The sequence below is a fragment of the Eleutherodactylus coqui genome, chromosome 6, assembly GCF_035609145.1.
Source record: "Eleutherodactylus coqui strain aEleCoq1 chromosome 6, aEleCoq1.hap1, whole genome shotgun sequence".
Classification (NCBI taxonomy): domain Eukaryota; kingdom Metazoa; phylum Chordata; class Amphibia; order Anura; family Eleutherodactylidae; genus Eleutherodactylus; species Eleutherodactylus coqui.
In genome coordinates this window covers 105,283,420-105,309,077 of record NC_089842.1, presented here as the reverse complement: position 1 = coordinate 105,309,077, position 25,658 = coordinate 105,283,420, and the positions used below count along the sequence as shown (strand labels likewise).

The following is a 25,658-nucleotide window of genomic DNA, read 5'->3' as shown; positions in this document are numbered from 1 at the left end:
TTGAATAAAAAGGGGAGGAAGACCTGAGAAGACTCAGACCTCACAGTTGGATTTCAGAAAAGCAGATTTTAATGAACTCATAAAGAGGATAGGAAGAATCCAATGGCTGGATGTTCTTAAGGACAGAAATGTCCAAGAAGATTGGGAAATATTGTGAAATGAGATTCTCAAAGGACAATTGTTAATCCCTAAAATAAGGAAGAATGGGAAGAATTTAAAGAGGCCAGGATGGATGAACACAGAACTTGCACGCATTTTAAAAAAGAAGAAAAATATGTTTATCAAATAGAAAGAGGGGGGAATATCTAAAGAAGTATATAATGCCGTCTGCAGAAACTGTAGGGCAAGTGTCAGAAAAGCTAAAGCTCATAATCAATTGAGGCTTGCAACGGAGGCCAAAAGAAATAAAAAAGAATTTGGGGGGGGGGGGGGGGGTATGTGAAAAGCAAAAGAAAATTCTAAGATGCTTACAAGATAAAAATGGTGAATTGGTTAAGAATGAAGTTGAGAAGGCCGAACTTTTAAATTCCTATTTTGTATCTGTTTTCTCTCAGAAAATAGATGGAACATCAGGTGATCTTCCCTGTGCTATTGGGGGAATAAAAGAATGCAGGCTATCTGTAAGCAGAGAGATGGTGAGGGAACACTTAGCTAACTTAAATGAATTCAAGTCTCAAGGTCCAGATGAATTACATCCTAGGATACTAAAGGAAGCAGCAGAGGCAATTCCTGAACCACTCGCCATAATCTTTGAAAATTCGTGGAGAACAGGAGAAGTCCCAGAAGATTGGAGAAGGGCAAATGTTGTCCGCATCTTCAAAAAAGGGAAGAAGGTGGATACAGGAAACTATAGACCTGTGAGCCTGACTTCTATACCGGGAAAGATCTTTGAACAAATTATTAAACAGCATGTATGCAAGTACATGGATAAAAATGGAGTAATTAACCAGAGCCAGCATGGGTTTGTAACGAACAAGTCATGCCAGACTATTCTTATTTCCTTCTATGACAGAATCACCAACTGGGTTGATCAGGAAAATGCAGTGGATATATTATATCTTGACCTTACTAAAGCATTATCTTGACTTAGTAAAGCATTTCACAAAGTATCTCATACTATACTTATTGAAAAAAATGACCAAATATGGGATTGACAAGGCAACTGTTAGGTGGATTCACAACTGGCTGAGTGATCGTACTCAAAGAGTGGTCATAAATGGCCGCACATCCAAGTGGAAGAATGTATCAAGTGGGGTACCACAAGGCTCTGTCCTAGGCCCAGTGTTTTCCAACATTTTTATAAATGATCTGGAGGAGGGAATTGATGGGAAACTGTTCAAATTTGCTAACGACACAAAGCTAGGAGGGATAGCTAACACTAGGGAAGAGAGAGAGACTAACAGAATGGTATTTAACAAGGAGAAATGCAAAGTCCTACATCTGGGCCAGAAAAATGAAAAAAGCACATACAGAATGGGATGAATTGGTCTAAGCAGCAGCACATGTGAAAAAGACTTAGGTATACTAATAGATCATAGACTGAACATAAGTCAACAATGTGATGCAGCAGCCAAAAAGGTAAACACAATTCTGGGATGTATTAAGAGAAGCATAGAGTCTAGATCACATGAGGTCATTATCCCCCTCTACTCTTCCTTAGTCAGCCCTCATCTGGAATACTGTGTCCAGTTCTGGACACCCCAATTTAAAAAGACATCTACAAACTGAAGAAAGTTCAGAGAAGAGGATAGTGAGTGGTCTGCAAATCATGTCTTATGAGGAACGGTTAAAGGATCTGGGAATGTTTAGCTTGCAAAAAAGAAGGCTGAGAGGAGACTTAATAGCCGTCTACAAATATCTGAAGGGCTATCACAGTGCAGAGGGATCAGCCTTTTTCTCATTTTCACAAGGAAAGACTAAAAACAATGGGATGAAACTGAAAGGGAGGAGACACAGATTAGATATTAGAAAAAACTTTGTGACAGTGAGGGTGATTAATGAGTGGAACAGGTTACTACGGGAGGTGGTGAGTTCTCCTTCAATGGAAGTGCTCAAACAGGGGCTGGACAGACATCTGTCTGGGATGATTTAATGAATCCTGCATTGAGCAGGGGGTTGAACCCGATGACCCTGGAGGTCCCTTCGAACTCTACATAGCTGGATGGATAGATAGATAGATAAATAGATAGAGAGATAGATAGATATGTGATAGATAGATAAATTGACAGATGGATAGCTAGAACTTTCTGTATTATTCTTTGTTTCCTCTATTCATGACTATAACAATTTCCCGTTATCACCAACTATCCGAGACTTAAAATAAAAAAATTAAAAAGTTGAAAAGGCTTAAAATCAATAAAATTGAATACTCACCTATCCCAGCGGCTCCTTGTCCAGCGCTGCAGTACTGATGCCCACTGTACGGAGCTTGAAAAAACTGTGTGTGGTCACTTCCCATTCATTATGCATGTGACTGCTCAGCTACCCACAGAATAGTTGAGTATTCAATTTTTTTTATTGCTTTTAAGCCCTTTTAACTTTTTTTTTTTCAATCCTGGTAAACCCCTTTATATGAAAAGGAATCCTCACATGCTGCTTTTCTACAAGTGAATGATATGATACACTGTCATGTTCCTTTAAAGAAGGACAATTGTATGAAGGAGTTGTAAACTTGGCCATACACATTTTATAGTGTGGCCAACAGTCATTCCTTTCGACCCCTCCATACACCTGCATGCTCAACTCAGACACATGTGCAGGTGTTCTCAATAGGGAGAAGGGAATAAGCCATTGCCAGACATCTCTGGTCAGAGGCATAACGTGAAGCTTCTGGGCCCCAATGCAAAACCTGTAACAGGGCCCCCAACTATAATGTTTTATTCATAGGGCTGGGCTACCTATATGGAGAGGAGAGGCCTTATGGGCCCCCTGAGGCTCCTGGGCCTGGGTACAAGCGCATCCCCTGCACCCCCTATAGTTACACCAGTGCCTCTGGTAGAGCCTTATGTCCCTTTAGAACAAAAGGATCAGGACTTGTTAAAATTCAGCTGCCTGACCTTTCTTTCCCCCAACTTCAGTAGAGAATCAGGACACCCTCATATACATTAGAAGGCTTGGCAGACATTCATTAAATGTGCATGGCCGCTTTAAGTGCCAGTTAGGTAGGCAAACAAAATGAAGCGTCCCCCAACTCCTTAGATACATAACAAGTATCTGGTCTGATGTGCTATGTGACTTCTCTTGGCTTTGCTGACTAGCTGTGAGAGCTTTAAATTGGGAGTAGCACGTGTGGAGTTATGTATATTCCTGCCCTTGGCTGACACTTTAGAGGTCATTCCATGTGAATAGCCTATATAGGACACTGTATACATGCTCTAATCTAACAGGGACCTGTCTGCTTTAACGCACTGGTTGATCCCTTTGACATTATGATGGCCGCCTCTTTCTTCTTCCTGGCCCCTCTTAGTGCTTAGAGTTACATAAGACGATTTTGGTATTCTATATGTACACGTTACACCTTAGTCTCACTAACATATAGGAGATGTGTTTACATCCCTGTTTCTACCGGTTGTCTGGCAACAGAGGACATGATGAAACATTAAGAGCCGTATGCATTAAATATGTGCACAATGAATACTTCATGAAGTTTGCTTTGTCTCTGAGTCAGACAGGAACATCAGGCCTCTTATACAAAGCTTACTGTCTGTGTGGCGATGACAATGGCACAAACAGTTGTGTGCAGCACGGCTTCCCAAGACAAAGGGGAGAATACAGGAGAATGACTCAGCTCTCTGGTGTCAGCCAGCTGGGCAAAGTGAGGGTTATAGTGATTGATGAACATAGGCCATAGTATCAGTAAATAGACAAAGTTTCTTTTTCATGTAGAATTGTTACATTTTTGGATATTTTTAAGTTAGTTTGCACTCACCAGACTTGAAAGCTCCTTTTATTTCTACATGGAAACCATCAGCAGGCAGGCTAGCTGCCTCCAGATCCTATTATGGCTTCATTTGCGACCTAACTATACATTTTTTGAATACTCAGGGCAACCTGACTCATAAAGAGATGAAGATTTGATGCTCATTAAGGTCGGCTTCACACGGGCGAGAAAATCGCTCATAATTTGTGTGTTGCGAGACGCACAAATCTCGCACAAATATGAACCCCATTATTTTGAATGGGGTCATACACATGAGTGATGTTTTCCTGCATGGCACTGCGCTGCGATGTTATGCGTGAAACTAATCGCGGCTTGTTCTATCTTGCTGCGTGCTCTCGCATCGTAGCGCCCATTGTTTTCAATGGGGCTGGCGGCAGCATCGCACCACGTGCTAGGTATACGCCATCCGATGCAAGATCTTCCATTGAAAACAGGGGGGAAAACTTCGCAATCAGCCACTGCAGGGGATTCCCTTCATCCCTGAAGTGATGCGAGGCTGTTTACACATGAAAATGCCTCACATCCTCGAGGCTTTGGATGGCGACCGCGATATGGAGGCGGGAATCATGGCCCCATATCGTGCTCGCCAGTGTGAAGTTGAACTTACACATTGCCATCCGAAAATTTGATTAAGGCTGCTTTCACACTCAGGACTCAGTTCAGGGTTTCCGTCTCTCTAAAACAATGGGGGGAAAAACGGATCCGTTTCTTCTGTTTTATTTCAGATTATCTTCTCCAAAGATGGAGCAGAGGCACAGAAACCTCAAACTGAGTCCTAATAAGGTGTGACAGCAGGCTGAGGCTAGTTATACACGACTGTATGAAAGGCACATCTTTGTGCTTGCCATGCAGACAAGTGTCCCCAGTAGCATACATGCCCTGGTGTTGTAAAATAATGTGTAATAGGTAAATATAAGGAGGTTTATATCAGCTTTAAAAATATATGTTGTAATAAACTGTCCGTACCACAAGGGGGCACTGTGCACATAACCTCTATATGTGCAGCTACTCCCTAGAATCAGTGTATGGAGGTATGGAAGCAAACAAACACACAAATGACCATAAAGAGCACCACTTGAATTTTCTCCAAGGCAGTAAAACCCATTTAGATGGGACGAATGTCGGGCAAACGATGCCCAACACTCGTCCTTGCACATACTGGCTCTCATGCTGCTGCACAGGAGCTAGTATTGCTGGCTCACAGTGGCACGGCTGGCAGAGATTTCTCTGCTCGTGCTCCCCGGCCCCTCTCCATTGCCTTAACATAGCAGCCGTTCAGTACTGAACGGCTGCTATTTACACGGAACGATCAATGATTAGCTTATCGTCCATCGTTTATGCAACACAATGAGCAGATCGCTCAGTGTAAAAAGCAGCCGTTCAGTACTGAACCTTCGCTATGTTAAGGCAATGGAGAGGGGCAGGGGAAAGCAAGGAGAGAAATGTCCTCCTGCCTCCTCGCTGTGAGCCAGCGATACTAGCTCCCGTGCAGCAGCATGAGAACCAGTATGTGCGGGGATGAGTGTGGGGCATCGTTTGCCCGACAGTCGTTCTGTCTAAATGGGCCTTAAAGCCCTTTAAGAATCACAGTGTTTAAACAATGTTCATGAAATTTCACACGCAGAATTAGAAAACTTATCATTTTCCATTTTTTCTTCTCATTTAGCATGAAGCTGGAAATGTGCCCGATTTAACAGACATGAGCCAAGAGACACACATTTTATGTCCTGATACTCCAGGTAGGAGCCTAGAAATTACCTAGTTGGAAAACATCTTATTAATATTCTACACACTTGTGAAGGCAAGCACTAATTTATGCCTTGTGGCTTTATGATGGCATAACAGGCAGACAGACAGATAGACAGGTAGATAGATATGAGATAGAGAGAGATATGAGACAGATAGATAGATAGATAGATAGATAGATAGATAGATAGATAGATATGAGATAGGTAGATATGAGATAGGTAGATATGAGATAGGCAGATATGAGATAGGCAGATATGAGATAGATAGATATGAGATAGATAGATATGAGATAGATAGATAGATATGAGATAGATAGATATGAGACAGATATATAGATAGATATGAGGTAGATAGATAGATAGATAGATAGATATGAGACAGATATATAGATATGAGATAGATAGATATGAGATAGATAGATGGATAGATAGATATTAGATAGATATGAGATAGATAGATAGATAGATAGATAGATATGAGATAGATAGATGATAGATAGATAGATAGACAGATAGATAGATAGATAGATAGATATGAGATAGATAGATAGATAGATAGATAGATAGATAGATAGATATGAGATAGATAGATGATAGATAGATATGAGATAGATAGACAGATGTGAGATTTATAGACACATGTGAGATTCATAGCTAGATAGATAGATATGAGATAGATAGAGAGATATGAGATAGATAGATAGAGAGATATATAGATAGATATGAGATAGATAGATATGACAGAGAGATAAATATGAGATCCATAGATAGATATGCGATAGATGATTAGATAGATGGAGAGATAGATAGATATGGGATAGAGAGATAGATAGATGATAGATAGATAGATAGATATGAGATAGATAGATAGATAGATAGATATCAGATAGATAGATAGATAGATATGAGATAGATAGATGGATAGATATGAGATAGATAGATAGATAGATATGAGATAGATAGATAGATAGATAGATAGATAGATATGAGATAGATAGATAGATATGAGATAGATAGATAGATAGATAGATAGATAGATAGATAGATAGATAGATAGATAGATAGATATGTATGAGGCAGATAGATAGATATGAGATGGATAGATAATATTGTGAAGATAATTAAAGGTAAGCAATGAAAACATTTTATTTTCATATAATACAAGTCATCTCCGCTAGTAGTTTAGAAAGTGCAACGTTCTACTAACAAAACCACCAGCTCTGTACCTCATGAAATATTGAGTCTGATATTTCTCGGTATTGTACGGTTTTCTTGTTGCCACAATAGGATCTAATTCAATGACTTCATGAAATATTCAGCAGGATAAATAGCGACTGCCCAATGGAGGTAAACACTGACACAGTGATACGTTAAATCCTCAGCAGGTCATGTTCCTTCAGTGCTCGAGAAAAGCTGCACGTTGTATGACATTATCAACTGTGTTCCGGTTAGACGATGGAAGGAGTTCATGAGGACCCTGGAACTTCCCGACAAAGTGATTGAGGCGGTGGAAGTGGAGAACTCTATCTTTCGAGACCAGCAGTACGAGATGCTCAGAAGATGGTGCCAGTTACAAATGCCTTCAATAGATGTTGTGTACCAGACCTTGGAGAGGATGAACCTATTAAGGTGCGCGGAAGAACTTAAAGCAAAGATAGAAGAGTACTCATAATTCTAACGAAGTGCTATGCAAGTCCAACGGGAAGATATGGAACCAAGCACTACATAAATATTGGCACCATCTAGGCACCACATAGATTGCACATTAAAACAAGGAATGTCAGTACTCGGTTGGCCAATTTTTAGAAAAATGCATTAGATGTTCATAATTTTAGCTACAATTACAAAAATATTACACAGATTTACACATTTACATAAATTCCACAGCTGGCACCCCAGTGATTAATGGGCCATGCTAATATTTCCATGTTTTTGAACCCTGTATATGAAGTTCCTAACTTAAAATACAATACTGTGTCTAACCTTAAGGCCTCTCTCACACGGCATACTGAGTTGTGCCGCACATGTATCGCTTGCATGTGAGCACACAGCGAGGACACATTGACATGCATACTTGCTGTGTGCCGACATTCCCCACATCAGTATGTGCACGTAATACGTGCCAAGATAGTGCATGCCATGATTTTTTTTCTCATGCTATGTGTGAGAGGCACAGTTAAAGTGTATGGGAGATTAGTGCCGCGTATTACGCGTGCAAAAACTTTGACCATATGTTCGTATGAGAGAGTCCTAAGGATTTCCAAAAAGACTCTGAGGCCCTGTGAGATGCCAACCTCCAGAAGCAGGACTCTACTGTATATGTCATCATGTTGAACAGTAGACAACTTGGATGTTTTTTTTTTAATAAAAAGGTAAAAAAAGGGTTTCAGTTGAAGTAAGATGAGAGAAGAGGTCAACAGCGGTGGCAACCTGGAACCTGGTAACACATGGAGGACCAATTAATAATAGTGTGTTCAGATACTATAAATTCATTAAACTGGTTGTATCAAGATATAAAGTTATCCCCTATCCAAAGGATAGGGAATAACTTTAAGATCGGTGAGACTGACTGCTGGGACCACCACCAATCCAGTGAACAGGGGCTCGATGATCCCTGCGTGAATGGAGAGGAGAACATGCATGCACACCGCCACTCAATTCATTTTCACAACTCCTCAAAAGATTGCTGAGCGCTCAATGCTACCATTGAAATGAATGGAATAGCAGTGTGCATCCTTCATTCATGCAGTTGGGACTTTATATCTTGGTACATCCCATTTAAGACAGCAGTTTTTAACCTTTGGCTTGACAGGTGTTGCAAAACTACAATTCTCAGCATCCAAAGGCTAAAAGTAACGAAAACTAAACACAAAGTATAGATGACACTAGATATGGGACACCCTCTCTCTATTTTGGAAGGAGTTAAAACCAGAGTAGTTTAGAAAAGTTTTGGCTAATAATACTACCATACAGTGCCATAAGCCATAATACCACCTCAAGGACCTGCCCCTTACAGACCTTCTGGTGTGGAATCATAGCTGAAAGAGGCTGTAAGTAATTGTCCATTATGTATATGATAACAACAAACATTACAAAATCATGTTCTCTGATGGGCCCAAGGAATTCCAGTTTGACACTTCTTCCTCCCATCAACTACACAACTTTATCACTACCACCCAGTTAAATGTAAACACAGTTTCACATGCTTGAATCCATGGGTTTACATGGGCATTTTATGTCTTGTACCTCAGTGATTCACCAGCTACTGATTCTTGCTACATTGTCATGAATTCCAAATGAACCCCACAATGGCCTCCTGTACAACAACCATCCCATAGAAGAATCATGCTTGCAGCCAAGCAGAGGGAATTTTATGAATGATATGCAATGAGTAACTTGGACATAAATATACATTACCCATCCTTTCTTCAATGGTGCAAATTGAAATCTGAAACCTGTTTTGGGTTAAAAGAGTATCTTTCATAAAGTTGAAACTAGAATTACAATATCGGTATCTTTGTATTTATGTGTGTTTGTTTTAAATGTCCTGTACATAGTGGAGGCAGAGCGGAAGGTAGTTCGCCATGGAAACCAATCAGATTACAGCTGTTTTTTTAAACCAAAAAAGATGGATGTAAGCTGGCATCTGATTCGTTGGGCATCGTTTTTCTCTAGTTTTGATATTGCATCAGTCTATTCAAGACAGACAACTATCCAAAAAGGCTTAGATAAGGAATAGAGATGAGCGAGCGTACTCGCTAAGGCAAACTACTCGAGCGAGTAGTGTCTTATGCAAGTACCTGCCCGCTCGTCTCTAAAGATTCGGGTGCCGGCGGGAGGTGGGGAGTGGCGGGGAAGAGCATGAGAGGAACGGGGGGAGATCACTCTCTCACTCTCTCCCCCCCGCTCACTCCCGCAACTCACCGCTCACCCCCGCCGGCACCCGAATCTTTACAGACAAACGGGCAGGTACTCGCATAAGGCACTACTCGCTCGAGTAGTTTGCCTTAGCGAGTACGCTCGCTCATCTCTAATAAGGAAATGTTCCCTCTTAGTTGATTGGTCTAAAGAAAATGTAACATTTTTGAGGCTATCAAAGACCGTAAGATTTTCACCAATTCAGTCAGCATCCTTTTTGTTGAAATAGTGGGAATGAATGTCCATGTGAACAATTGTTCCTTATGTTGCATATATAGCTCATGTGCATTGCCGATCTATATGAGCATTTATCAGCAAACAGTAAGAAAAATTAATAGTGATTTCTACACTTGTTCCAAATCGTGGATTTTAGTGCAACCATAGCATGGATGGATCATGAATGGTCACATCTTTGAGATTGATGGGCTAAGAGGAAACATTTTCTTTAGTGAAAGCAGCAATTCTGAAGACTGATTTAACATATATAATCACACAAGTCTCAGGGAATCTATCTATATATAACAGAGAAATGTTGAGGTATTCATATTAAAGAGGTTGACCCAATCAAATGACATCCCTGAAATACATGGTAGAGCCAAGTCCACCAAAGTGGGAGTGAGACACTCTTTGTAGGAGCTCTATAGTCTAGCAAATAATGGGTCTGAGCAGTAGACCCCACCTCTGATAGAGTACATAGAAAGGGGTTAGAAGAGTATAATTTGGGCAACCCCTTTAGTCTCCTAATTAGGGATGAGCGAGCATGCTCGGATAAGGCAGTTACTTGAGCGAGCATCGCTCTTCTCGAGTAACTGCATTCTTGTCCGAGCAGGCTCAGGGGGGGGGGGGGGCGGGGATAGCGTTGGGGGGGGGAGGAGAGAGATCCCTCTAACTCCCCCCCCCGCGCGCTACCCCCCGAACCTGCTCAGACAAGAATGCAGTTACTCGAGAAGAGCGATGCTCGCTCAAGTAACTGCCTTATCCGAGCGTGCTCGCTCATCTCTAGTCCTAATGTATACAAGGTGCTAGTTAGTAATACACTGATGTTCAGGCTAGAAAATTGGCTGCTTTCCTTATGTGTGGTCTACAGCTGAACTCGTAAACAGAAAAACTTTGCCATTATAGTTCACTTCTTTGTAAATATTGCTTCTTGTGTGATGTACACAGTTTGTTTCCAAAATGTAACAATTCTGGATGCACAACTCTGTTATTATATTGTTATGTGTGTATTATATTGTCAATGTTATGTCATGACATCAGGTCTGTCACAAATAAATAAAATGTTAGCTGGGATGTTATCAATGATCTTGAAGAGCCATACAGGACAATATCAGTTCTGTAATCAGCAAATCTAAAATGATGCATGTTAGTAATTGAAGCTTTATTACAGTTTATGCAATTAGCACTGATTTTTCACTTGCTTTCATTTTACCGGAAACTACAGGCAAACTGTTGTTGACAAATCCTTATGTTTATTCAAATTATGTTTTTGCATATCCAGCGAAGTCCAGAAACCTGACGTGATTATACGATGCTGGTCAACACATGAACATCCTAAGAGTCTGATTAACATCCTGCCACCCAATAATTGTACTGGGTATTCATCTGGCAATAAGTTACTGCAGCTGAGGGGGACATAAAGTTACAACCAGACTAAATCAATAGCCTGATCACAGCAAGGTGACATAATGGACTCACAGCTAAATAGAGCCACAAGATCAGTCAACGGCAGCCTGTTCATGGATTCCATGTAGCAACAGGACAACTGTGTCTGGTATTGCCGCTCAGTCCAATTAACTTGAACATCCCATAGATAAGAATGGTGCTGTTCCAGGAAAAAATCAGCCCAAACCTTATATCTCATACATTGTCTTTAAGGTCTGAATGATATATTTGTTACATGACAAGAACAGCATCCATGAGCATATACATATCGGATGCGTTGTTAGGCCCCAGCACCAGGTGGCATGCCCCTTTGCCCAGATAACATGCAAGCAGCCATTTCTACTAGCAGAACAACCTATTGCCCCTTCCCAATGGATAACCAATGCCCCAAGATCCCCCATGTGTTTTCAAAGCGTAGCATTACCCCAAAAGATATTCCTTTAGAAACCATATAAGTAAAAACCAAGGACTTGCACTAAGAAAGGAGAGTAGCATCATCAAATCATCCCATTTGTAGGCCTTCAGTCAGCAAACAAGTATGTTAACCCCCTTTCTCTTAAGAAAATACCCTCTACAGGTTATCTCATCTCCCCCATTGGTCCCCCAACCCCATCTGCCCATAAGGGTGTATTCTATGGTGCTGTGAAATTTAGTTCTTGTAAGCAGCTACCCCACAATCAGAAATGAGGACTTTGGAGATAAGTAACCCACCCCAGCATCCCCCAGGGCTAGGGACCAAACAAGGCCATCTCTTTAAAGGAAGAGGCATTAGATACAATCTATAGTTAGATGTATTGTGTTGCTTTACTGCAGCAAAGGTTCCTGCTGTATATACCTGTATGAATCGTAGGATCCACATAGAATGAAATGTGAGAGTCCAAAGTATAGGGATCTTGTTGATCACATTGCATGGCTATTGCAGCCCACACTATATGGACATGTATAGCTCTTGGGGTTCAATTCTGCAATCAGAAATGGGCACTCATTCAACTCCCCAAACCCCAGCTGGGGTGCTTCCTAAAACGTAACACGCTGTTTTACTGGAGTAATTTTCAACTTGTGACTTTCTAGCCACAACTCCCAGCATGCCCTGACAGCAGGATGGGGTTGTAACTTTGTAACATTTGGACAGCTGCAGGTAGGAGATCCCCCCACACACACACACACTTTACTGTATAGCGTATGTAACCTGAAATGTTTGTTCTAAAAAAATATATTTGCCAATCAATCCTTTAATAAATAATTTATTTGCAAAAGAACAAAAGTATGATGACATCATCAACGTCGACAGCCATGTGACCACAACAACCACACATATGATACGTTGTATGTTTGAAACATTATATATATAATATATATATATATATATAATTATTTTCCTCGGCATTTAGACAATATAGAGCTCTCATTTATATGTATATATATGTATATGCCAGACACTGCTATAGGGAAGCAGAAAAAAACATGACAATGTGTAGAAAATATTGCTAACATGGCAATGGCAATCAGTATGGCATCTGTGTATTATATATATATAATTTATAAACTAAATATGTTAATATATTATTTACCGTATCTTCTCTCAAAATAGGCTTTTCTTAAAAAAAAAAAAATATTTTACACCCAATACATCTGACATCCTCTAACATCTAACATTCAGTAAACATATATGGAATATATCTTGTATATACAATATGTAAAAATCCCTACAAACATGACGCTTCATGGTGGAAACAATATCTAGTTTTTACAAGTTGTCCGCGGTTCAACATAACATTTTCTTCGACATTGTAAATGCTACAACTTTCTGATGCTCAACCCTTTCTGAGTAGAGTTCACACTGTATGAATCTTGAGAATTTACATTGTATTCACCTGTATGGGTTATAAGGAGTTATACTATATGGATCTTGGAGTTCATACCTTATTGACTTGCATGGATCATACAGACACACTGTATGCACCTGTAAGGATCTTGGGATCCAGACTGTATGGATCTTGGTGTTCACAATGTATAGACCAGTATGAATTTTGGGTTACATAGTAAAAGGATCTTGAGATTCACACTGTATGAACCAGTATAAATCTTAGGGTCTACACTGTATGGATGTGTGGATCTTTAGACCCCACTGTATGTGCCTGTGTGGATCTTGGAGTCCATGTTGGATGAACATGTATGGGTCTTGTGATACACACTGTATGAATCTATGGGCTCATACTGTCTGGACCTACATAGATCTTGGTTCTTAAAAAGTATGTAACTTAGGGTTCTCAACACTGTATAAATCTTAGGTCCATACATGGATCTTAGAGTCAACACTGTATGGACATGAATGGGCCTTGGGATGTTGGGGTCCACAAAGTATGGACCTTAGGGTCAACGCTGTATAGATCTCAGGCCCACACTGTATAGACCTGTGTAGATCTTGAGATCCACACTTTATGGAACTTAGATTTCCACGTTGTATGTACATAAATGGATCTTGGGTGTCACAGTCTATGGTGTATGGAAGTGTGTGGATCTTGGGGGGGTTCACACTTTGGGGAACTTAGGACAAATTTGGAATTTGACCGTGGCAAATCTCAATGCAAATCTGGTTCATTTTTCTTTGCTGATTTTTTCTGATATGTGTGGATCAGGTTTTGAAAACCCAATCTACATTTATTGTACTATGTATTGCTGTGGATTTGTGGGTCACTACACTGTTGACTTCAATTTTTCGTGCTCTTCAGACCCATAAATGTATATAGGTCCAAGTATGAACTGTAAGATCCCTATTCTGTATACCCCATAATGTATACATGAATCTTGGGGTCCACACTGTACGGACTTGTATGAATCTTGAGCTGCATGTTTTATGGGTCACAGTCCATACAACACAATCTCCAATATTTCTGTTCAGGAAATTAATTGAAAAAGTGTCTGCATAATAAAAGTACTGTCTGGCCCTCTGCTAGGAGAAATAAACAACAGTTCATAGCTTGGACAAGCCCTTTAAAAAGGCTTTCTGGATATAAGTAAAAAAAAAAAAAAAAAAGCTTATTAAAGTCTATAGACACCTTTGCACTGATTTTTATTTTTGTATGTTTGCATCCTAAATGCAAGATGAAAGAACTTTCTGGTGTTTTTGTCCCAGTATGATCAGGGTTAGGCTATTTTTCCCATAGGCTTCTCTATAGGACTGGATAAAAACCCATGTGTTGTAAATATTACAATACATACACCATGAAAACCACTTGTAAAAAGTGCTCTGAAAAGTGTTTGCAGCACATGCAATTTTTTTTACAAATTTTTAAGAATACTCCAAAAATAGTGTGTGAAGCAGACCGAAGGCAGAACTGCTCCCTCATCAGCTGCAGAAAGACGAATCAGTAAAGGAATGAAGTTGAGCGGACAATTAGTGAAAACAGCAGCATCCCGGACACACAGAACGCACGTACAGCATGTATTAATAGGAGAGACACATCCTCATGAGAAAAGTCTCAAAAAGTGGGAAAATGAATATCAGGGGTTTGAAAATGAATGAAGGAATGGAGATTGCAACCTGAAATTTAGTGCAACTTTAATAACTCAAGTTAACCACTAAGGGTGGTTTCACACTTGCTTCGGGGGGCTCTGCTTTACCTGCTCCGTTCAGGGAACAGGAAAGGGGAATCCTCGTGGCCGAATGGCTCTGTCTCAATATGAAACCGAACAGCGCCGAAAGAACCCCATTGACTATAATGGGAGCCATTTGGTTTCAGCTCAGCTGTCCGGCTTTTTCTTCCGGTATTTTAAGTTGGATCTGTGGTGGAACGTCCAGCTGGAGGCTCCAACGCAGATGTGAAACCGACCTAACATATTTTTTTTCATGTGAAAGTTGTCCATAGTCTTCAATCATTGTATCATGGGTAAATGCTGCTGCAGCTTTTAAATAACATTACGTGCTTTAATTATTTATCATTTTAGTATCTTTACTTGCTGTCATTAAATGGAAGCATCCTTGTTTAGATCTAGAACCCGAAACCTGTTCAACCATGTCCAATTGACATAGCTGTAGTGCTTCTTATAAGAGACAGCTCCTATACATTCACACATGACATCAAACCTGTAAGAGCAGGACTAGTTCTCTATGAGTTTTTAGCCATTGAGAAAATAACTGTTCAATTCACTGACAGCAAGCAGATATCTTGAAAATGAAGCAAAACTGAAGCATGAAGTATATTAGAAAATATCGGAACTCGATTGACATTTAACTGGAAAACCTAATAATTGAGTTAAAAAATTAATATTCCTACAACAAATAACAGAAAAAGCGGTATGATGTCAGAGAAGATCAGCACAGATTGTATCTAGCTTACTATGAAATAAAAGAAAACTATGATGAAATATTTTGTAAGCGTCTCTGGATTTCCTGGGCGTGAGGCCATCTTTTAATGGATAGGGTTTATACGTCCCCACCCCTCTTTTGTAGAAACAATCCTATTGATATGAGGGGTGGTAACATGAAAGCAAAGGGGTGTTTAGGACCTACCAAGTAAACTGGATAACTAGCATGCATTTATTAATAAACTAAAGGCCATTTCCCCAAAATATTCTGTTTCTTGGAAAGCTGGGTGACAACCAACATGGCTGCAATAACAGCAGCCAAAAACTTTGTTACTCAGCAGGTATGTGTTTTCTGCTCCTGTATCAGTAGGTGAATTCCTCAATCAGAGGTCTGGGGAGATAGCGAACCCCATGGGAGTCAGAATGGTGTACCCACCTAGTTATGCAGGGATAACCTCCCCGTATTTAGAGCTATCATTCCTTGGTTGAAGAATCTGCACAGTTTATTCAATGATCTGTGCAGGACTTGCCATTCAGAACTTTGAAAGAGCCATGAAGAACCCTTATGGGAAGCTTGTGGTCCTTTTACACTGGCCAAATACTCGGTCCGATGTAATGAAAAGTGATCAACATGCATATGAATCGGCACTCATTTAATTTTCTCTCTACATGGGTTGTGAATATGCTTATTGGGGTGAACAGTTGCTAAATCATTATTTGTCCCCATCGGCCAACTGAACATCTCCCTGTTCACAAGTGAAAATGTACAGCCAATCAGCCAGTAAGCATGCGTTTGCTCATTCATTGGCTGACTGTTGGGCCTTTATGCAGCCTGATTTCTCAGATGAATGAGCATTTTAAAGAATGCTTGGCCCTGAGAATCGGACCTTGTAAAAGGACCATAAGTGGCAGCTTTTTTGTTTTTTTCCCACTATTCTTGTAATATATATTATTTTTAATTTAAAGGGAACCTGTTACCTCCCTACAGCACCATGAACTTATGATGCTGTTAGGGTAGGTGACAGGGAGCCAGGTAATGTATTTTTCTTATACTCACCTACTCTGTAGTACCCGCCGCTGAAGTCTGTTCAGCGCACAAACATTTGACTCTTTTCAGATTGCCATGCACACATACTCCCATACAAATCTGTGGGTCAGCGTGCACACTGCAATGGTGTGCACGCTGTCCGATTTTTGTGTGCCATGTGGACCTTAGCAGCAGGAACCAAAGAGCAGGTAAGTATAAAAAAATACATCACCCGGCTCCCTGTCACCTACCCTAACAGCACCAGAACTTAGTTTAGAATTGAAAGCTGTATCCTCTATTGATATAAATGGAAATTCCAAGAGAGGAAGTATGCATTGTTAGCTCCTAGGGTTCATGTGGCCTTCTTATCTCAGTGCAAAGTTTGGCTCTATAATTTAGTCTCGTATATTTGTACATGAGATCCCTTGCTGCAAAACTTTGCTTAGACAGAAAAGACCTTATCCAATCATGTTTGGAGCCAGCAAATTAACCCTAAGCTACACCACTGAATAACTAGGTAAGTTTGGCTTTTCACTTATCTTGGAAATCCGGAATAGCAACACTATGGAGCAGAGGCGTAACTTGAAGCTCCTGGGCCCCAATGCAAAACCTGGAATGGGGCCCCCAACTATAATGCTTTATTCATAGTACTGGGCTTCCTATATGGAGAAGAGAGGTCTTATGGGCCCCCCAAGGCTCCTCGGCCCGGGTGCAACTGCATCCCCTGCATCCTCTATAGTTACGCCCCTGCTATGGAGCTTTAATGGACATCATATTTGTTGCCACCCAACTTTTCAACTAAAACAGAAAAAAAAGAAGAGCACAACTCAAGGGCTTATACTAAATTTTGGGATTATACATCCATCTAGAATTTTACTGCCCAACAACCTGTAATTACCTTATTATTGGGGGGACCCTTCTAAGATAAGGAAGCTGTGGACAAACCTTTTAACTCTACAAAAAAAGTAAGTTGCTAAAAAAGCTTAAGAAAATTTCTTGCAATTTAAAAGGCTGTATTGTTGTTCATTCTATATAATTACCTCCTTCATGGCATAGAGGGTAATGACAAGGGATGAATCTGCTAAAAGTATACAGTCTATAATCAGTTGCATTTAGTCTTACTTGATATTAGTTTACCCCATACTGTAGATAGGAAGTAATAACACTCTGAATTTCTGTGTTGACCTTGGTTCAGTCCATAAAGAATTACGGTCTCCCTCCCCGTTGGGCTGTGACATCCTCGTAGTTTTAGTGATAAAGTTTCCTCTGTAAACCGAGTGGCGGACAATATAAACTCTGACGTGACAATGAAAAATGAAGGACAAAAAAATGTGTTACACTTAATGTTTTGCTATGTCCCCTTTCTTTAGGATAATTTGCCTTTGCCAAGGTGCTAACTTGGTTTCATCATAACCCAGTGTTCTTAGCTTTTCCGACTGCTCTCTTTCTCGCTCTTCCTCTTCTTTTTTTAGTTTCTCTTGCTCTTTTCTGGAAAACAAGAAGTAAGACGGCAAGGGTTATGAACCTGAAATCATTCAATCTATTCCCAACTTTTTTGTCAAAATTTCTTATAGAAATGTTCAATTTACAAATCGTATGTCTTACTGTCTTCTTCCTGCCTGCTCATTCCATTCCGATGAAATAAGTCCCTAAGAGGAGGAGTTTACATAGCTAGCCCCAAGAACGCTTGTGGACTGACATGTGGGTGTTCTTACCTTAGTGTAGGAGTGTCTTCCCCGTGTGCTAGTCCACGCATGCAAAGGGGATGACTATGGGAGTAACATAAACAAGATTGATGGACATGCAGAAAGGAGAGGAGTAGGAGAAAGGGGAAAACAGAGAAATGTCTGCATTTACTTGATTGTAGGTGGGTGATGGTGTGGACAAAGGTAACTTTCTATAGGAGTGGGCTAAGAAGAAGCACGGGGAACAGAAAATGTCTGAGTACCTGTAAGTAGGTGAGCAAGAATAACTATAGCCTACAAACTGGCTCATTAGCATGCTTCAAACTACCCTAAATTCGACTTGTATGTTACCACCTGGAAAATTTACCCAATAATTTAAAAAACATTCCTCCAAGAGTAACCCAAAACCCCTAGCAAAAATAAGAATGTAAAGGGTACCTCTAGCGCATTACTGGCAGATCAGGCGCACGGTGATTGAGGCCATTATACTCCCAAAGCCTCTCCTGAATGTAAACTTCAAACGAGAGGCGTCGGGTGTTGCAGAGTTGCCTTGGGGTTGTTCGACTAGCAAGCCAGAGCCATGAGCAACAATGTAGGTACCCTTTATGTCATTCTCTTCTATCAAATTGCATTCATCCATTTCACACTTATACCTGCTTATGTCAAAACTGGGTGATAACCAATATGACTCTCACCACTGAACCCATAGAGATTGACACTGAGTATTACATTAACACTGCCTCAAGGTAATAGATTGTAGCGCAAGGTTGGCGGACGGCTGGTGACCACCACCACACTGGGTCCGCTGGACACAGGCTTAGCGGGGCTCTATTGTACCCATCATGGCCCGCCAAAAGATATAGCAATGCTCCCCCTCTTCTTTTAAGAATACCCATTTAGACATCTGACGTAAAAAAGTGTACACCTAGCCCTGGAAAAGTACCTCTCCTGTGTACTTGTCTACTTGATGTTTTCCCCTGTCTTTTCCCTTTTTTTTTTTCTTTTCTCTTCCTCTCTCCCTTTGTAACCTTTTCTTCTCTTTTGTATGGAAAAAATCTCTTTAATAAAAATAAAATTATTAAAAAAACTTTTAACGACCCTTCCATAACAATAGAGTATATGCTTGGATTACCCCAAATTGCCTACGATTATCTATATATTATAGATAAAGGCAGTCAGACAAGACTGAACGGTCATTAAAAAAATCTACTTCCTCAGCTGGTTGTATAAGATCTAAATGAAAGCCTTCATTCAATCAGATTCAAAGATTATCTTGTACAATCTATGGGCACCATATGTAGAAAGCACTATAATCTACACACTCAGGTATAACTAGTAATATAGTCAAAGGAGTAAAGTAAACTAAACAAGACACTCACCTTTTCTGCTCTCTGTCATATAAATGTTTGCAAATGAAAAAAAAAGAAAAATTAATTATAATAACATGATTAAAAAAAGTTTAATGAGTTGTGATTTAGATTACATCTGGTCTTACTTCTCCTCCTCCATCTTCTTCCTCAGGATTTCCCTCCGCCATGCCGGCATAGACGATAATCTTGCAGCTTCTTCCTGCTCCTGTATGAGAAATAGAAAACCCTAAATAAATACATGCCCATCTATCCAGAATCCGGAGACCTGTTATACAATACTATTATAATACCACTAACTTACTGATCCAACAGGGGTTTTGAAAGAGGAATGCTGCCTAAAATAAATAATCATTTGCCCCAGGTGTTATTGGACATACTTACCTGGCTCATCTCCAGATATGTCTCCAAGAAAACGGCTCTAAAGTTTTTTTTGATATTTCCAAAGGCTGAGTCAACATTTATTACCTTCTAGTACAATTACATACAATGTATCTTATCTGTCTACAAAGTGTCAGATGAAAGGAATTCTACTGCTAATAACAGCAGGAAGCAATAGGATGTCCTGCTCAATAATGACTTGCATTCCTGTCCATTGCTCTATCAAGTCATAAATGTCACAATCTTGTGACTGAGAGAGAAGAAGGGAGAAAAGGAGTGAAAAGGCAATAAATAAATGGGAACGAAAAGCAAAAAAGAAAGGAAGGAAGAAAAGCAGAAAGAGAAAAGGAGAAGTATAGGAAAGTGATAGAAAAATGAGAAAAGGAGAGAAGAGATGAGAATCAGAGAGAAGAAAAAAGAGAGGACAGAGGAGAGAAAAATCAGAGAGAAGAAAAAAGAGAGGAGAGAAGAACAGATGCCAAGAGAGGAGAAAGGACCAGAAAAGAGGAGAGAAATGGGGAAGAATGGGGAAGGAGGGGAGGAACACGGAAGAGAGGAGAGAAAAACAGGAAATGACGGGAGGAGAGGGGCAAAATGGAAAAATAGGAGCGGAAGAGAGATGAGAAGAAAGGAGAGTAAAAAAGAGAGAAGAGGAGGAAACAGGTTAGAAGCAATATCAACTAGTACCTCATATTTATTTGCAGAAGTAGCTGAGCCCTGAGATGCAGGGAGAGTCCAGGATTTCGAGAGTGCAGGGCAGCCTGCCTAGTCTAATAGTATGGGTACAACTACTAGGCTATAATGCTGCATTGTGTACTGTACTGCACTGCATGTATCTGCATAGCGCTCTATGCAAGCCCCATCTATGTACAATACTAAGCAGCCACCCCCTCAGCAGTATTTTGTTCCTGAGCCACCTCTCCCATATAGCATTTTGCATTTTGCATTCTGCATACTGCTGGGAAGTGGGCCTTGTACCGGCCCTTGGACCCTTCTATCAGGAAGTATAGCTGCTTTTCAGTGAGTTTTGTGTGCAGATTTTATCCTTTTCAATGAATTGGTTACAAAAAAATAGCCCAATTTTGAAACCATCTTATATTTTTTGCACAGTGAGTAAATCAGCACTGAGATGACTTAGGGCTCTCTCCCACAAGCAGAATTTCACCGCATATTATAAGCGCGTAATACGCGGTGAATGGAGTCATGAAAGTACATTGATTTATTTATAGTAGCATATATACATTGCGTGTAACACAGGTGTGAAAAAGAACGCAGCATGTGTTATTTCACCGCATATTACGCATGTACAGCCCTATTGTTTTTCATGGGTTGCGTATTCAACGCTCTAAATACGCAATACATTGTTTATAAGTGGAGTTGCAACGCCACTGTGAGACAGAGCAGGGAATTTAAAAAAAAGAAACTAGTCACATTGTACCGGACAGCGTTTGTACAGTCATGTGCAATGCACAATCATTGCCATACGCAGCGATAGCCAGCTTACCTCACGGCGGTAAAACACTGCATGATCCATGCAGCGCTTCACACATACAGCCATTGTAATAAGACCTAAGATGTTTTATTAACCAGATCTATGTGATAAGTGATAAAAGTGTGATTGGTGGTGGTCCCACCGCTAAGATCCACCCAAGAATGACGGTCCCGTGTGACATCAGATTTAATGCAGCGGTGGCCAAGTTTTTAACATTAGAAAGTCCCATTGACAATCGTGTGAAAAAAAACACGCAAGAAAAACGCAAGTGTGCAGGAGCCCTAAGGCCGCTCTCACACATGCGTTCACAAATGTTCTAAATCACGGTGTTTTACTGCGATTTCAAGCAGTGTTTTTTAGCGCACTTTATCATTGTCATGGGTAATGATGTGCATTAAAACGCATGAAAATAGAGCAGACAGCGCTCGAAAAGCACCGTTAGAGGCACCATGTTCGAGTGTTAGTTTGCGAAGCCCCATTGAAATCAATGGAGGCATTATACCACAATTAGCGCGGTGTTTGAAACGCTGCGCTTATTGCGGTAAAATGCGGGCTGTGTGAGAGCGGGCCTCCACAAGACTCCAGAATCATACTACATACATGGTTTGTCTACAGTCTCTAAGCATTGAGAGGCAGAAGACCTGTATACACAATATGGTAGAAGATATCACGGCTATATGCTAATGACTTGATACTTCAGGGCTGTGGAGTCAGTCCACCAAATTGCTGATTCTGCCTCCTCCACCTTTCCGCACTCCAGCTCCTGCTCCACCATAAATGGCTCATGTGTAATAATACAGTAGTCAGTAATTAATTTACTGTAGTAAAATGGTAGTATGATGGATATAATAATGTGTAATATCTAATATTCTTATTTTGAAACTGGATTTGGAGTTGATACATTTCTACTGACTCTAAGGGTGCTTTCACATCTGCACATTCCGCTTTCTTGCTCCGTTCAGAGAGAAGGAAAGGGGAATATCTGCGGCCAAATGGTTCAGTCTCTGGATGGAACCGAACAGCACTGATGGACCTTGTTGACTATAATGGGGTCCACCCACTTTCTGTCCAGCTGGCCGGCTTTTGGACAGCTGCATGCAGCGCTTTTTCTGCCAGTATTTTCAGCCACATCTGTGACTGAACCCCCGACGCAGATGTGAAGCCACCCGAAGGCCTCATGTCAACGGGCATGCATGGTTTTCAAGTGTGGAATCCCGCAGCGGTTTCCAACCATACCCACAGCCATGAGGCCAAAAATGACATCTACTCATCTGTCCAGACACTGCGGGGCTCTCTTCCGTCGCGGCTGGATCTTCTTTCTTCTGGCCGATGGATGCGCTCGGCACAGCCACAATGCCGAGCGCATCTGCCGGCAATCTCGTGCTCTCCCGCGGATCCGCGGCACAACCACAATGACAGCTGTGGCTGTGCCGCAGATATGACAGCTTCCATTGACGCAGGGGAAAAATAAAATCACATCAGCATGCATTAAGTTGCCCTATGGATGCTAATGCATCCCTATGGGCTTCTAGAGCTGCGGATCTCCTGTGCGGGGGCCACGTGCAGATTTTATAATTCGCCTGTAGACATTGGGCCTAACTCCACTCAAAACTGACTCCAACTTCACCGTCCTTACTTTTTTTTAGATGCATTGAAGCAAGAAAAAGGATCATCTTGAAGCTCACATCCCATATGGTAACAAAGACAATGGCTAAGTTACAGTACACCAGACTATACAAATGTGTCTTACATCAATTATCCCTAGTGATTATAATGTTAATAATGGGCATGTCTAACCCAGGTATATACACGGTTCATTGTCTATAGACAAAAAGTGAAAATGTAGTCCACAGCAGCCAATCAGATTACAGTTTCCATTTTTCTATGCGTAATATAATTGGTTGCAATGGACATTTATATCCCCCTTTTACCTGCATGTGTGATTAAACATGAAGCTCGTTGTGTCACGTTGACATTTTTTGACCTTTTTCCATTTATTTAGCTAAACGTTGACACTATATAAATTTGCAAACATTATCATACTGCAATATGCCATTACTTTATGGTTAAGGATGTATTTATTCGCAAACCTCACATCCACAGAAATTGGCAATAACAATATGCAATACAGTAGTTAAAGAGGAAATATCCTCTATCAACCAATAATATGTGTACAACATACTGAATTTAAGAAAGTGGTGGTGAAATACCAGTAAATACTAACAAAACAAAGCAGCAAGAGCAAATAAACTGAAGTAGAAGCAAGAAGATAAGGAGAAGAAAGAATCAAAGAAAAAGAAAAGTTGCGGTGCCTCTGATGATGTCTAGACCAATAACACTGCTACTACATGCAAAATCTAGGACAGAGGAGTACCATTGGATAGTCATGTCAAAGCAGCAGGCGAATCCCTAAGGTCTAGCCAGAAGACCCAAGAGGAATAAAAGTTGGAGATAGCATTATCATCTAAAGACTTAGCTCTTCCATGTATCTTAGTAAGTCCAAGGCCTTAACCCATAACTCCCTTGATGGAGGGGTATTCAATTTCCAAAGCTTAGGAATAACCTGCCTTGCAACCATGATGAAATGTCTCAAGAGACCCTTCTTGATTCGAGAGATGAAAGAAGGGCCATCTTCGTCGTATTGTCTGTTTGATTCCTACACAATATTTTATACAAGGCGGAAATGTCCTACCCCAGAGCAGCCACCAGTGAGCAAGACAACGAAATGTGATATATAGCAGTTGGAGCAGTAGAGCATCTCCAGCATAGATCAGAAACCAATGGATACATTTTCTGTAGTTTGGAAGGAGTTCTATACTATTGAGATAGAATTTAATATTAAGCTCCTGCAGGCCACAAGAAATTCACATTTTGTGTCAGGACAAAGGCCTTACTTTAGAGTTCCCTCAGGAAGCTCTAACCAATCTCCTCCTCCTCCCAGTCTCCTATTCATCTAGGGGCCGAATCCCCAGTCTCCCCATCCACTAATAGCCCATACATCAAGGAAACCACGGCTATGCAAGAAAGGCATAGTTTTTCAAAAGGGGCATGTTCAAGCATCATGTTTGAGGCAGGTGTTAACAAGTGGACATTACTACATAGCTGAAAATATTGCAACAAAGATCCTGGTGAGGATATGCTGCTAAAAAAAATAAGCAATGACCAGATTAATTCCATTCTTGGAAAACTTTATTGAACTCTAGAGAAAATACAACTACACACAAATATAATTGACCTAAATTTGAACTATAAAGAATATAACAGAAAAACACACAAAACATGTCTACAACCTGTTGGCTCTCGAATGAAAAAAACATTGGATTGAATATAATGAACCTCTTATCTCAAAACTGTGACAAAGAATAGGATTCATATTCTTGCTTATATCAACCAATCAGAATGCACATTTCATCGAGGATGGAATGTGGACTCTGAGTGGTCATTACAGGCAACTAGGCCACTTGGTCCAGTTTTGATACATGAGACCCACCGGTAATACATGTATGAAAAAAGTCATAATAAAAAAACACACACATAAGATCCATGTATCAACCTACTGCTGAAAAAAAATGTGAACCCTATTAATTACACAGTAAATTTGTTTGCCTCCTGCACAAGCCTTGAGCAATATTCTGTCTGAGATTACAAGCTTATAGCATACTGTTTTATAGTTGAGTTCAAGGTATGTATACAGTAAGCTTAAATGGTCACAACAAGAAGTGGAGGATATTGTCCCATGTTGCCCATTGAAGACTATGGAGAGCAGAAAAGGGGAGGAAAATGCTGGAGGGAGAAAGACACACACGTGTGCTGCTGTAGCTAATAGTGGGTGATTTACTGTCCCACAGCTACTGGAATCATGTCAATACTGCTAATTACTGCTGTATACTGTCCTCCATGATGCTGCTATTTATGTGTGTGCTACATAGACCAGAATCTGCTGTTTTTTCATTGTGCAGTGTAGGGAAGGCTTCGTAACAGCAGTCTCCATCCACCAGCTCAGGGAAAACTGAAAATCACAGATGCAGCTTATAAAGGGGAAAACTGATTAAAATGCCATATACAAGTCATATAATAGTTAGAAATAGAGCTATTCCTCTTGTACACACATGGTAGCTAATTCTGAAAAG

At 40.5% G+C, this 25,658-nt stretch overlaps 2 protein-coding genes across 2 annotated transcripts in view; one reads left to right on the top strand and one right to left on the bottom strand.

Annotated features, from left to right (window-relative positions):
* Nucleotides 1-9,407, top strand: part of TNFRSF25 (TNF receptor superfamily member 25) — a 43,114-nt gene extending 33,707 nt beyond the window's left edge. The window contains exons 9-10 of the mRNA XM_066605700.1: nt 5,607-5,679; nt 7,071-9,407. Coding sequence (XP_066461797.1) covers nt 5,607-5,679; nt 7,071-7,360 — 363 coding nt within the window. The 3' untranslated portion in view covers nt 7,361-9,407. The remainder of the gene's footprint in view (nt 1-5,606; nt 5,680-7,070) is intronic.
* Nucleotides 9,408-12,496: 3,089 nt separating this feature from the next.
* ESPN (espin) overlaps nt 12,497-25,658 on the bottom strand; it is a 185,066-nt gene continuing 171,904 nt past the window's right edge. Inside the window, exons 12-14 of the mRNA XM_066607334.1 lie at nt 19,784-19,863; nt 19,668-19,679; nt 12,497-18,091 (exon numbers count right to left, since the gene is read on the bottom strand). Coding sequence (XP_066463431.1) covers nt 17,944-18,091; nt 19,668-19,679; nt 19,784-19,863 — 240 coding nt within the window. The 3' untranslated portion in view covers nt 12,497-17,943. The remainder of the gene's footprint in view (nt 18,092-19,667; nt 19,680-19,783; nt 19,864-25,658) is intronic.